The sequence below is a fragment of the Candoia aspera genome, chromosome 2, assembly GCF_035149785.1.
Source record: "Candoia aspera isolate rCanAsp1 chromosome 2, rCanAsp1.hap2, whole genome shotgun sequence".
NCBI lineage: Eukaryota > Metazoa > Chordata > Lepidosauria > Squamata > Boidae > Candoia > Candoia aspera.
Window position 1 is genome coordinate 88,532,321 of NC_086154.1, and position 14,537 is coordinate 88,546,857.

At 41.2% G+C, this 14,537-nt stretch overlaps 1 protein-coding gene across 3 annotated transcripts in view; it reads left to right on the forward strand.

Annotated features, from left to right (window-relative positions):
* The window catches only part of AFAP1L1 (actin filament associated protein 1 like 1), a 90,825-nt gene extending 78,499 nt beyond the window's left edge, over positions 1-12,326 (forward strand). For all 3 annotated transcript variants that reach the window (XM_063292412.1, XM_063292413.1, XM_063292415.1), the window contains 8 exons: positions 1,294-1,505; positions 2,474-2,619; positions 4,617-4,695; positions 4,955-5,066; positions 5,903-6,067; positions 8,294-8,472; positions 10,345-10,473; positions 10,769-12,326. In XM_063292412.1, coding sequence (XP_063148482.1) covers positions 1,294-1,505; positions 2,474-2,619; positions 4,617-4,695; positions 4,955-5,066; positions 5,903-6,067; positions 8,294-8,472; positions 10,345-10,473; positions 10,769-10,792 — 1,046 coding nt within the window. In that variant the 3' untranslated portion in view covers positions 10,793-12,326. The remainder of the gene's footprint in view (positions 1-1,293; positions 1,506-2,473; positions 2,620-4,616; positions 4,696-4,954; positions 5,067-5,902; positions 6,068-8,293; positions 8,473-10,344; positions 10,474-10,768) is intronic.
* Positions 12,327-14,537: the final 2,211 nt, after the last annotated feature.

A 14,537-nucleotide genomic window follows, 5' to 3' on the forward strand; every position in this document is an offset into this window, starting at 1 on the left:
TTTCTACCCATCCAATCCGGTCCAGCAGGATGGGCATGCTCCAGGTCCTGTCAGCCAAGGATGTCGGTTGGCGGGGACCAGGAGACATGCCTTTTCTGCTGTGGCGCCTGCCCTCTGGAGATTAGGATGGCCCCGACCCTTTTGGCTTTTAGGAGGGCCTTGAAGACCTGGCTTTGTGCCCAGGCCTGGGGCCCTGAGTGTGTGCAGGGCCCTGTTTCATGGTTGTGTTAACACCAATGGTTTTTAAGATCTCTCGGCTATATTTATATTTATTTTTTTTTAATCGTTTTGTTTGTTTTTATTATTGTAAGCCACCCAGAGTCACTGGTCTGAGATGGGCAGCTATATAAATTGAATAAATACATAAATAAATTAACACATTTAGAGCAAAAGTGGTTTTATTCAAAATCCATGCTTTACATATGTAAGAGAAAATAGGGACATATGCACTCAGGAAAAATATCTCAGTGATATAATGTTGGCGAGGGGAAACCTGTAAACTTCCAGATGTTGCTGAAGCCATTTAGTGGCCTGCTAGAACCACCTAATGGAGCAGAGTTTTACACAGCTGAGAAGCTGTGTTCAGAAAAAGAATATTATCTAAAATAGCTTTAATGAGCACATCAGAGAAACACAGGTTATTGATCTTATACATTCAGCCCTCCCAAGCATAAAGAATCACGCACTTAGACAGAATAGGTTCAAAGTAAAGTAAAAAAGAGTTTTACTGACTTTATTTTTTGGTCCAGTTACATTCATCTTTGGTGGCAAATGATGTTCCTTGTTTCTTCTGTTCTTTACCTTTACTTAGTAATCTCTTAGCTGTATAATTGCCAAGAGCTGCATGGGAGAAAAAGGGAATTCCAGGCCCACCGCATGGCACCCCGAAAGACAGAGCAGCACATAGCCGTGTGCTTCGCTCCCGGTGGAAGATGAAGGAAGAGAGAGAGAGGAAGTGGGAGTGGCAACAAACAGCTTCCTCAATAGCAAAGAGAGTTTGCATCCTAGAGCAACCATTCATATGCTAATGAGGCATGCTGGATTTGCCAGGACTTCCAACAGTTGCTTTACTCCAAGTGTCCATTTCCAGTGTTAAAAGTCAATTACATCTGGAAAGCTTCAGTTTTCCCCTCCAGTCTGAAGTAATTTTGGGCTTTGGGAACGAACTGCATCATATCTAAGTGCAATGTTTTCTGATTTCCTAGGAAACAACCTTTGGAACTTTTAATCTCTCTCCTTCTCTCTCTTTGGTCATTGCACTGATGCTGAACTGCTTTTTATATCTCCTGGCAGGCTACTTGCATGTCCTAGTTAACCAGTGCTGGAAGGAACGTTGGTGTCGTTTAAAAGGCAACATACTTTATTTCCATAAGGACCGCACAGATTTAAGGACCCATGTGAATGCCATTGTCTTGCGGGGTTGTGAGGTGGCACCAGGACTGGGCCCCAAGCATCCCTTTGCTTTCCGCATCCTTCGCAATGGACAAGAAGTCTCTGCCTTAGAGGTAAAGGAGTTCTCTCAAAAGAATAAGAATGCTCTTCTTTGCACCTCTATGCATGTACATTTAGGAGTGACTTCCACAGTGTAGGTTCCATGTTTTCCTGTGCTCTGTCATGGTTTATCTTCTCTATGATTTGTGTTGAATAAGCAGCAGCACACAGCCACATTGCACTAATCCATAGCCCGTTATTTATCAATCAGAGTAGTTAGAGTCATACAGTACACTAAACCAAAATCAAATCAAGATTTAGCTTGCTGTTGAACCTATTCAGTGTCTCCAGTGGAAATAAAGAAATGGGTGTAGACTTTGTCTGATTAGGTAATGTGTGTGTAGCAGACAAGGTCAGGCATCCATGCTTCCTGGAAAGCTGGACTGCCTAATAGCAGCACTGTGCCGACCAACATATAAAATCTCACCTCCTTCCCCAAGGAAAGAACTAGAAAACAAACATATTAATTACAGCCCTTAGAATGATATCACTACCCAGCCATCGGGTGAGTCTGATACACTTGTGACTAAGCACCACATAATCTTCTTACTACTGATTTTCCTATTGATAGTACGTGGTGTTTACAGAAGAAATTAATTTATCTTCATAATCTGTGTATAAATAACGTGCTTCGTATTGCTAGCTTCAGCTTCCAAGTTCCATCAGTTAAATGATAACCGGCTTTCAGAATTATTTTGCACAGCCTGAAGAACTGCTGTGACAGGAATTGCTTAGGACACTATGTCTAAAATCCATTTATTCAGAATTTAAGTCATCACCTTTCTAAAAATAAACTTCAGTTGCATAACTGAATCACCTGCAAGATATATATATATATTTTTGGCTAGATTCCTGTGGTAAATGGACTGTACTGCTGTAAAGTTATATCTTTACCTTACTTACTTGCAAGGAGAGAATGTTCCCTATTGCTTCCCAGATAAATCTTTATGATTTTACTTTTATATATTATCTGATCATTTAGGCAAACAGCTATGAAGATCTGGGACGTTGGCTTGGATTGCTGCTGGTTGAAACTGGTTCCCAGACCACTCCAGAGACCTTGCATTATGATTATGTAGATGTTGAGAAAATAGCCAACATAATCAATGCTGTGAGACACTCTTATATGTAAGGGCTCCTTTTACTAATATGTTTGTGACATAGCTGGGTAGACAAGCAGTTCTGTATCTACCTCTGTGCAGACTGTTTTCAGAGCTTTCTCCTTGTCAATGACAATAATAGATTTTCAGGTATTAAAACGCTGTTGAACCTAAGTGACAAATGGATAAATGTAAAATATACAGGCCATTTAGGCTACAATTATTGAGAAAAGAAAAGATGCCAGGCTAAGGATCCCCATTGCTCAGTTCTTCACTCTTCCTTGAATCAGCAGAAAACTATTCTAGTGTGAAATTTGATGTTCCCTGTGCCAATCTCTGTCCTGTCTCTGTTCCCAGTCAGTACTAGTCACCTGATGCCCCTTCAATATAAGGAGTGCCTAGCAGATTTTAGATTGCCTTGAGGCTGCCCTTGGGTGGTGTTGGAATTGGGGGATAGGGTGGGGAATGCTGCTTTAACACTGCTAAAACTAATGACTTAAGCCTATCTTACTCATGGGCTGGAGACACAAGGAAGACACAATGACACAACATCATGGGGGCATGATTGAAGAGATGTTGTTAGGGCATTTGTGACATGGTTAGTGGAGACACAGCCTAACACAGATAAATCCATATTGATATTTGACTTACTCTTCGATTCTTAAAAGGAAGTTACAAAGCTACACAGCCAAAATAAAGTGTTGGACTGTATCTTTTTGGACTTAGAATATTTGCATCTAGAAAAGATAAGTGTATACTACTCTCTAATCCTTGGGAGAAGAGCAATGACAAATCTCGATAAAATAGTTAAGAACAGAGACATCACACTGACAACAAAGGTCTGCATAGTTAAAGCAATGGTGTTCTCCGTAGTAACATATGGCTTGGAGAGCTGGACCATAAGGAAGGCTGAGAGAAGGAAGATCGATGCTTTTGAACTGGGGTGTTGGAGGAAAATTTTGAGAGTGCCTTGGACTGCAAGAAGATCAAACCAGTCCATCCTCCAGGAAATAAAGCCAGACTGCTCACTTGAGGGAACGATATTAAAGGCAAAACTGAAATACTTTGGCCACATAATGAGAAGACAGGACACCCTGGAGAAGGTGCTGATGCTAGGGAGAGTGGGAGGCAAAAGGAAGAGGGGCCGACCAAGGGCAAGATGGATAGATGATATTCTAGAGGTGACGGACTCGTCCCTGGGGGAGCTGGGGGTGTTGACGACTGACAGGAAGCTCTGGCGTGGGCTGGTCCATGAAGTCACGAAGAGTCAGAAGCGACTAAACGAATAAACAACAAAATACTACTCTCTAACATGTGGAGTACGTACTGTAGATAATTCTTTTAAGTTACTGTGTTTACAACAGGTAGAGAAAAATATTCCAAATTAGGTGGAGCCAACGAATTGTTTCACACATTGGCTTGGTTCACACATCATTTGGTTTGTTGAATCAACCACTATTGACTGAATCCACATAAGTTAATCCATAGTATAATTGGCTTAGTTTTTATTTAGTTTGATGTGTCAAGTCATTATATAACAGCAAACCCAGATTTGTCATACGGACAGGTATCTCAAGTGATCCTGTCTCCTATTTTGGATGTGCACTTTACATATTTCAGATGTATGGCCCATGTGTCAGGTTTCTGTCCTCCAGACATGCTGGATTGCAGCTTGTATCAATTCCAGTCCTATAAACGATGATGATGGGGTCTGTACCTCAATGCAGCTAGAAAGTCCTGGATGGAGGAAGTCTGCATTATATTTCATGTTACATATCCTCAAGAATCAAAGCCTAATTAGCAACTCCATGTCTTGGTTTTCCTCTTTTTAAAAGCCATATCCTCTCCTGCCTTACCGAAAACACTAGCTTTGGCTAAATACAGTTAGGATAAGGAGATGTTTACCAATGAATTCCAGAGAAGTGTTTGGATTCAGTTAATAGAGGGTGGAGAAAGAGCCTAATCATCTGTACTTATTAACTACTTGCTTAGAAAATAAAAGTTGTCTTTAATCTACTTCTTCAGGTGGGCCAGCTCCTCTCTTGAGAACCAAACAGAGTCATCTCGTGTATTATATGATGAAGTCCCTTATGAGAAAGTGGAGGTATTTTTTGTTTTCAAAAAGCAAAAATATTATTCTATATTTCCTTTTTTTTTAATTTCCTTGACATACATCACTGTTCTCCCAGCTGACCCTCCCTTCCCAGTTGCTTGGCAACTTATAGGGAGCTGTTCCCATGCAGAAGTATTGGGATAAGCTGCTTCTACTATCTAGGCAAAAACTAGATTTCTTACTGATACCTCCTTGGTAATGTCCTTCATGATGTCACAATTATTTGTGCTCTCCTGTTTCCTATGTGCAGTCAGAAAAGTCAGGGTGGTCATCAGGATCCCAGGTGAAGCGCCATGGCTCTTCGTGCAGTGAGAAATCACGTCGCGTAGATCCACAAGTTAAAGTCAAGCGTCATGCATCAAGTAGGTTGGATGGGGTTCATCTGTCATATATTTGGCATAATGCCCTTGATCAACCAGCTAAGAAAAAGGGAATCAGGTGGGGGGAGGGATTGACCAGGAACTCCCATTCCTAAAAATAAACAATCCCAGCTGCGTAGCACAACATAACGAAGCACAAAACTCATTCCTTGTTTGATGTCTCTGCTTTTGCCACAATTTTTGATTGCATGTGATTTGCATGCCACTTCTTAATGAAAAAGGATCACTTACATCTCTGATAATGCAGGAATCCCAATTTGCAGCCCAGGCCAACATCCTTATGGACTTAAGCAAAATACTGTCTTTTCCCTTTTATAGTGTATGCTTCTTATTTGGGATTCAGGCTTGAAATGGGAGAGTGTGAATGAGAGTCCCAACTTTCTTTTTACAATTTCCTGTGATGCTGTAAGAATGCTGAGCTGAATCCTCCTGGGATTCCTGTGCTGCAATATAATCCTCTAAAGTTTGATCTACAAGGATGCTGCTGTCCAGGAATATTTCCACAGACATTTTTCTAGTAGCTGTAAATCAGTTTACCAAGAATGCTAGGCTATGCTACAGTTGAAACAAAGCTTGTTCCTAATTCATTTTTCAAATGTTAGAAATGTCAACAGTAAGCAATTTCTGGAAAACAATAAGGGAACTATGTTGGAAGTCCATGTGAGTTACTTAGGACATTTTGGTTTGGTTTAATTTTAGTCTTCAAGTGGGTATTGTGTCTCTTTGAGCTTAGTCAGCCTGCATTCGCTTTCTTTGCTGCCAAACAGGGGCTAGAGACATGCTCCCCTCAAGTACCTATTGGTTGTGTGTCTGTGCAGATGCCAATAATTACAAGTATGGAAAAAACCGGGCTGAGGAAGATGCTCGAAGGTTCCTAACAGAGAAGGACAAGCTGGAAAAGGAGAAGGCATCCATTAGAAATGAGCTTATTGGTCTGCGTAAGGAAAAGCGAGAACTACGGGAAGCTATGAAGAGCAAATCAGGTACAGTCCCACTGCAAGGTTGGGGTGTGTGTGTGTGTTCCTTTCCTATTACCCACATTCTAGAAACTGATATTGCAAAAGCCAAGGTTCAGTAAGCTTATGGACATGTTCTTTTGTTTTTGTATTTTTGGTTCAATATTTAACAGGTAAGAGGAAGGACATTTACATCTAAGTCTCCTTCCCTAGTTTGTGCAAGATTTTCTCCATCATCAGTTGGCAAAAAAACCTCTGTTTGAAACTCTTACATGCAGCACATAGTTCAAAGTAGCACCCAGCCTGCTATGACTTCTCCAAAACTTCCTGCACTCTCTGTGTTTGATCCCTCACTATGAGAGTCTATTGATAAAGAACAAGATGTCAGGTGATTCCTGCAAAAGATTACAGTACAGTTCCTCCACACTGTTCAAAAGTAACAGCATGCTGTTCGGTTTTGCATCTTGTCCCTTCCTATTTCATGCTAGATATGTTGCTAATATCTCTTCAGTGTGTCAAATTCAATGCAGCTTCAAAGTGATCACTGAAACGTTCCTGCCTTCCAAAGAGATGAAAGCTCAGGTGCACCACCTACTGGAAAAATCATGCTTTCTGTAAAAATGGCAACAGTATTATCTGAAAGCTGGAAGATGGAGGCACAGTGAAATCTACCTTAGTCCTTACCATTTCCAAGGCACTTCTATGTCAGTATTGCTATTGCTGATTTCGAATGGCACATTAGTGAATATAGCACCAGGTCTGTTGTGATTATAGCAGTGTCACATCCCAAAACACTCTGTTGTAATAGTGGGGAAATATGGAGAACTTGAAAGAATTCACATGTATAGCAGGAGCGGGTGTCTCAAAGCACAAACGTAATGCTGCAGAAAGCCAATGTTCCGACTGTTTAAAAAAATCTTTAAAAATGTATGTTAAATGTGGGCACACCTGTGCAGATTTTAGAATTAAAGGTTACATGGTTATTCTGAGTGTTATAGGCTAGCACTGAATATTAGACTGGCAGATGGCTGAACAACCACAGATCTTGTCACAAAATTAGGAATAAGAGACATCCACAAATATCTCTCATCCAAGTTCAATGAAAAGGTAAAGAAAAAAAATATATACACCCTAGAAACCACCTTTTAAAAAAGCTCTCATGACATGAAGAAAAAGCATAAAGGGGGAGAAATAACACCAGGAGAATACTTTATGGTTATAGGCCTCCTCAGTAAACTAGGTGTTGCAGTACTAAGCAAAAAAGTTAAGTCTGTGTTAGCCCCATCTGTTGAGCTATACGGCTTTTATTACATTGGGCATAATGGTCAGACTTTGAGCCTTCTTGATTCGTTGTGGATGTTGTAATGCCTTTTTGTTTTTTTTCAATCCATTCAATTGTGTCCAGAGTCTGCCTGGACAAGATTGTGGTTTTCTTGGCAAGATTTTTCAGAAGTGGCTTGCCATTGCCTGCTTCCTAGGGCTGAGAGAAAGTGACTGGCCCAAGGTCACCCAGCTGGCTTTGTGCCTAAGGCAGGACTAGAACTCATGGTCTCCTGGTGTTTAGCCTGATGGCTTAACCCCTACACCAAACTGGCTCTTGTTGTGATGCTAGAAATTTAAACAATCAACAAAGTTTGTTAAACTCCTGTTTTTCAGCTCTTATCATCAATGTGACAAGAATAAATTTCATTTTGATTTCCATTTATTATTGCAACTCTCAATCTTCTTTGACAATCACTTTTATTCTTCTGACGCTTCTAATTTTAAAGCCATATGTGGTATTTCTGGGTTCACTTAGAATCAAGAGTCAGAGAAGGGATAAAATAGAACATCAAGCCCAGCATTCTGCTAGGCCCAGGAAATCCAGGGCTAGAATGCCACCAACAGATGGTTGTGTAATCTCTGGTTTTAAGTTTTCAGCATTACAGAACCCGCTATCTTCTAGGGAACCAACTGTCCTCCTGAAGTGTTCTTATTGAAAATGCTCAACATAGGACTTCCCTTTCCAAAAAAGTAAATGCAGATTTATCCTCTGGGAAATTGAGGACAATTTTTGACCTTTTATATTCTAGCCTCAGTGTAGACCATTTCTCCATATTGTGATTTTCTACATAAGTGATCCGCAGTTTTGTGTTATTCTTGAACTTTACTAGGTTCATTGGGGAACCATTTTGGAAAGACATGAACTCTGGACTCTGCATAGTTTCAATGGTGTCATTCAGATTTTGCTTCATGTATCTGTGCTGGAAACAGGGAAAGACTTGAAAGAGCTGGAACATCGTGTCGCAACCCTAGAGGAGCAGTGCAAAGCAAATGAGGCACGGCGGGTGGACCTAGAGCTCAAGCTGACAGAAGTGAAAGACCAGTTGAAGCAATCACTAGCTGGAGGGCCAGCTCTGGGGCTAACTGTAAATACCAAGACTGAAAACAAGGTACGGAAGCATCTGTTTGCTTTTCCAACCTCATATTAATGCCATTTCTACATTACAGTAACCTACATAAGGGACACGGTGGCGCTGCAGGTTAAACCGCTGAGCTGTCGATCGGAAGGTCGGCGGTTCGAAACCGCGCGGCGGGGTGAGCTCCCGTTGCTAGTCCCAGCTCCTGCCAACCTAGCAGTTCGAAAACATGCAAATGTGAGTAGATCAATAGGTACCGCTTTGACGGGAAGGTAACGGCGTTCCGAGTCGTCATGCTGGCCACATGACCCGGAAGTGTCTATGACAACGCCGGCTCCAAGGCTTAGAAACAGAGATGAGCACCGCCCCCTAGAGTCGGATTCGACTGGACTTTACATCAAGGGAAACCTTTACCTTTACCTACATAAGGGCAGAACGAAAATGATCACAGTCATGAAAATCCTACAACTGTCTGTTTTGCTGGATATTTATGAAGGCTTCATATCTGAAATTACATGCATTATTGTGTCATTTTGTATACTGAAATGAATCCATAATGTCCAAACTCAAAATTTAATTTTTAACTGTGCACTTATTGTGCATCAATAAAACTGAAGCACCTTCAGATTCTGAGTGCCTAGTCCTACCACTGTAGGAGAAGCATGTTGTGAATTTGTAAATGTGAATAACTCTATTTTGTATCATTTCCTACACCACTTAGGAGTAAATGTACAGCTCATTTTGCTAGGGTTTGTATTTTACTGAATATTCTTTGATCTGCAAGTTTCTGCTGTAAGCGTCTGCCTTTCTCAGACTTGCTATGACAGAACCTTTAGTGAGAGATGGAGCAAGACGTTTGAAGAAGGCACAGTAGCGTGGTCTTCTCTCCTGCTTCATACACTGTCCCTGCTTGTTCAGCCCAAATTATTGCAAGGTGATGCTCTCTGAACTTTCAGAAGGTGCAACTGCTTGGATGACCCTGATTTTCTAAAGCATCTCTTAGTGAGAGGGAGGGTAGCAGGACCTTGAAGAAAGCAGAAACCACACTAATTGAAACCAGAGAGGTCATTTTAGGATGTTTGTATGGAGGATCAGCCAAGACATTCCATACCGAAAGGCATCCAGGAAAATGCCACAGGCTTGCTTAGAAAAGCAAAGCATGGGACAAGACGTCAAGACATCCTTCCGTACTGTAGAGATAGTGACTGCACCATGAGCCAAAATTATTCTTTGTCATTTCACTTCTTCATTTGGGCCAGAGAAAGAGGGTACCCTTTTCTAAAATAATGACCATGGACAAGCTAAATAAAAAGCACATAGTAAGAATTGTAAAACCATAGCAGCTGAATAATGACGATATTCGTTTAACAAATCTTTGCATGATATGGGAAAACAAAAATATATTTTCCTGATGTTGAAAAAGATAAAAAAGCAGGTGTCAGACAAACCTCCCTACGGAGACCATTCCAAAGATAGTTTAACTAGGCCACCCTAACTGAGAAGGCTGCCTTACTCACCAAGCCTGAAAAGGCAGGGACAGCTTTTGTCACTGGCAGATTTATGTCAGAGAAGGCAATTCTTGTTACATGGCTTTTCCATTCCTAATTTTCTTCACACAGACAGACCGTGCCTAGCAAGTAACTCCTTGGAATAATAATTCGTAACTTGCATCAATCTTTTCCCAGTCTTAACTAAGTTTGCCAAATATTTTGAGATTAAAACATTCTGATCTTGAATGTTCCCGAGATCAGAACAGGCCATTTCAAGGTTGGACCTCTTCCAAATGCTTGGAACAGCCTGTCTCAAGGTCATGCTGGAATCCCAGGACTGGAACATTTTGACCTTGACATGTTTTGCACACCTATACGGCCTTAACCATTTTTCATATTACTTACCCTTTTACAGGACACTGTTACCCAGCCAAATGGAAGTCCCCCAGAGCACTTGGTCCCAGTTAACTGTGCAGCAGAAATGAGGAAGCGAAGCCCTTCTCTCCTTCCTGCCAACAAAGGGACTGTGCTACAGAAAGCTAAGGTATCAGGTCCATTTTCCTACATGAATGCAAGCCCTTCTCTCCTCCAGAAACTTCAAAATCCTTCTATTATATCCCATTCACATAGCCCATTGCTTGCAACTGGTTTCTGTATAACCCCATGCAGATGCCTGTACTGCTGCCCCTATCCCAATGCTGCCCTGAATATATTAGGAAAGACCCAAGATATCTACTATGGTTTCAGGATTTTATCTGCATTCCTTTCTTCAGTTTATTCAGGCATGGACATCTCCTCTGTAACTCAGCAGCCCACAATATTTTTTTCCTTTTTTCTAGGAATGGGAAATGAAGAAAACATAAAGGATCTCTGGGCCTTCATCCCTGAGAAAACTTCTCTCAAACACAGGGACACTCTTGAGAAAGGCTAAAGCACCACAAGCCTTTCACCCTGCAAAGAAATTGCAGAATACTGAGGAACTTGGTTCCTCCACAGTGAGAGCAGCCAACTTCCAGTAAATGAAGGATTAAAGATTAATAAGCAGACGAGCTTTTGAAAACTGGTGTGGGTAAGAGGGAGGGAGGGGGAATTTGGGAAGCAGGGTGGGGGAAGAGAAATCTTTTCAAGGATGTGTGTGTGTGTGTTCTTAGAGTACTCTTTGTTGAGTGGCCTAAGAGGAGCAACTCAGTAGGGTTGGCATGCCAAGCGTCTGGACTGATCATTTTGCTCTTGGTAACAAAGCAACCAGAGTATGGATATTTTTATGGTGGGGATGATGATGGTGGTGGGGGGGGATGATGATAATGATGTTGTTGTTTGGAGATCCTCGTTCTAAAAATATCATCTAAAACCTTGGGCAAATTTTGTTGCAACTTCTCTCACACGGGAAGCCAGATGAACATCCCTCACTGCTAGGAAATGAGGCATGACACAGAAGTGCCTTATAATCAGTCCTCTTGGAGGATGTTATTTAAGCCCGATTCTGTCAGCCTGATTCAAATCCCCTTGTTTCTGCCACTACATCAGGGCAGCAACTGTTGAGCAATGGGGGCACAAGGAGTCCCAAAGAGAGAAGTCCTAGATGTTTTTAACTCAGGACTGTCAATTAGGAATATTCTCAGTCTCTGTCTCAGGCTGCTATTTAAGATGTTCAGTGTGTCAAATAAGATCAGTAACAAAGGAGGACATGGAAAGTTTTCTGGTTTTGATTTGGTTTTACCCATAAAGACAGATTCTGACATTCTGCCTCAACTATTGTTACAATTCCCATCTTTTTCTACATAATCCAATTTGTAATGAGAAAGAACAGTGAAGAAATGGATGGCTATAGCAAGAGAATCAGCTTCTGCGAACATGTATGTATGTATGTATGTAATCTCCAGAGCTGTATCTTAAAAAGTGCTACCTCTGGTCAATGGGACTGCTGCTGAACTTCCCCCCATAAATCAGCCACTGGAAGGTGCTATGTGTGTTCATGAAATAAGTTACCTTATACTCCCATTTCAAGAAGATTCCTTCTTTTAGGGAGCAGTGGACAAGTTCATTTTACTCTCATTTTGCACTACATGGAGGTTCAACTGCCTTAATGTGTATAAGGTCTCCGGTCAGTTTCAGGCTTATTCTTGGAAGATGTGAAGAAAACTAAAACTGGAGCACAGCCTGAAGAGGAGGCCTCAAGGAAAACCCCTAATAAATGTCTACAGTTCCTGCTGTGCCATTCCAACAGACCAGAAATTATAGTGGTTTGCCTTTCATTCATAAACAGAGGTGGGTGGGTGCTTTTTTCTTTCTGGATGCATATTGTGGCATATCTTTGATTATTTAAGAATTGTCTGCACTTTAACATCTGGATCCTCTGCTCCACTGTCCCTCAATAAAAGATGATCTCTGTACAGAGCAGTATGTATTCCTCAGTTTTTCTTCAAACTTTTAGGGCAATGTTGGGTTGCAAAATCATACACTGCATCAGTCTTCCCTAATATTGTACTTTCCAGTTCTGCTGGATCAGCTCCCTCAATTCCCCATGAGCCTTGTCACTGGTCATGCTGGGAGATGTTTACAGGAGATGATCTAACTTCTGTGAAAGGCACCAGGTTGGAGAACACAAAACTAAAGCCACCGCTCCATCACGTAAAGCAAACCCCACAGAGATATGTGAACATGTATGTTAGTTACCTCCTTTTGGATTTGGGTCAGAGAGCAGCTGGAAACATTTACACAAGTATCTTGACTCAAGTATGGTATCTGATACTTGCTTTTAAACTCTGCTGTTCTATAAAAAGGTTCCTTGGGCTCTAAAATCAGAGAAAGAAGAAAATAGTTATTTTAAAAATGGCCCAAACTTATGACAGAATCAGTTATTTCTAGCTTCACATATTACCTGTGGCTGAGAGACATGAAATAGGATTTTCACTATCTGTTGGGAAGATACCACACATTTATTACAACACAACTTGTTCCTTAAAAATATATGCAATATCAAGATGTCATATTGCCATGTAAACCTGCTGTCCTAGAGGCTGCTGGCAAACAAGTGGAGGAGAAAGGCAGAGTACTGCTGTCACATGTGATGACTCCCCAGGTCTTTCTGCACCAATCAGCATTTGAGGCTGCTACTCTGCCAGCAGCAGCAGCTCCCAATACAGCAGAGCAGTGGCACAAGTGGATTCCTAGGTCACAGAAATGGACAAGGAGGGATGAATTGGCAATTGCTTTAATTAACATACAATTGCTTTAGTTAATATACTACACACTGCCAGGACAAAACCTGCTGAGAACCACCAGTGAACAGAGTGTGAACATATCTTTTCAATTAACATTGACAGTTTAGTAGCTTTTCATGAAACTTATTTATTATGCTTCTCAATTCCAAATGGCTCTGAGTAGCTTACATCAAGCAACAAAAAACATTAAAGTAGAATTACAATAAAACAATATTCCTGAATGGCACTATTTAGTGTGGGTTAGTCAATCTTCATGGTCCCCAAATGCTTTTGTGAAGAGTCATGTCTTCAGTTATGTATCTGTTACTGTACAATGATTCTGAACTGAAAGAACACACCCTTCATGTGGGATTCAAAAGGAATCTAGGTTAAACATAGGGTAAGTCAATAACATTTCCAGACTTACCGTAAATTATAAGTACAGCATGAGAATGGCTGTAAACATATAGATGTTCTTCTTGGAAAAAATGGGCTTTTTATAACAGACATGGTGGGACCCAGGTTCTTTGACAGGGATAGATGGTTCTTAAGATAACAATAGCTGAGAACGTATCTACTAGAACATGGGTCAACAACAGATTGTTGGCAACTGCAGAAGCAATGCAACAGAGCTAGATTGCCAGCCACTAACACCTTACACAGTATATTGGCTATTCAGGGCTCCTGAGCACTTGCTTCAGTTATAATGCTGTTCTAATTATGATGTATTTATATCCAACTTTTTCACTGAGGGCAAAATTTGGCAGCTTTATGAAGAAGGGAGGTCTTCTCCTGTAATTTTATCTTCATGAAGAGAACTCTGAGGTGGGTTGGGCTGAGAAACTAACCTAGTCACCCAGTTGGATCTAATGGATCAACCACTAGGCTACAGTGGCTCTAGTGTAGTCTAATCCAGGCCTATGGTATCTGGGCTGTAAAAATCCCTACAACCTCCAAAAGGCAACAGAGACACAGAAAACGATCTGTTGCCATCCAATAGAATTTTTGCAACCCAGATAGGGTAGCTCTAGTCAGAAGTCACGGAGGACAGATCTGAGAAAAAGCGTTTGGAACATGCACATCCGCAACAGCGGAACTAGCTGAAACCCAAATAGTTGATTCAGTTACATTGAGTCTTATGACGAATCATACTCGCTTCCTCCTAAAAAGTGACCAGTTCTTCATTCATACTTTTGCCCGAAAATGGTAAGTTCCTCGACAACGTTTTGCATATAATTCTTAGTGCAAAAGACAATTCTTACGATGTTTGAAAAACGAAGAGAGCTGGATTGGTCCGCAGTATAAGAAAAATCTCTCAATTCACAGACAATACCGGTTAGCTACAACAATAGCTGAACCAGGGAAGTATTATGGCCAGTCCAGCAGGAAGACTCGCGTGTAATAG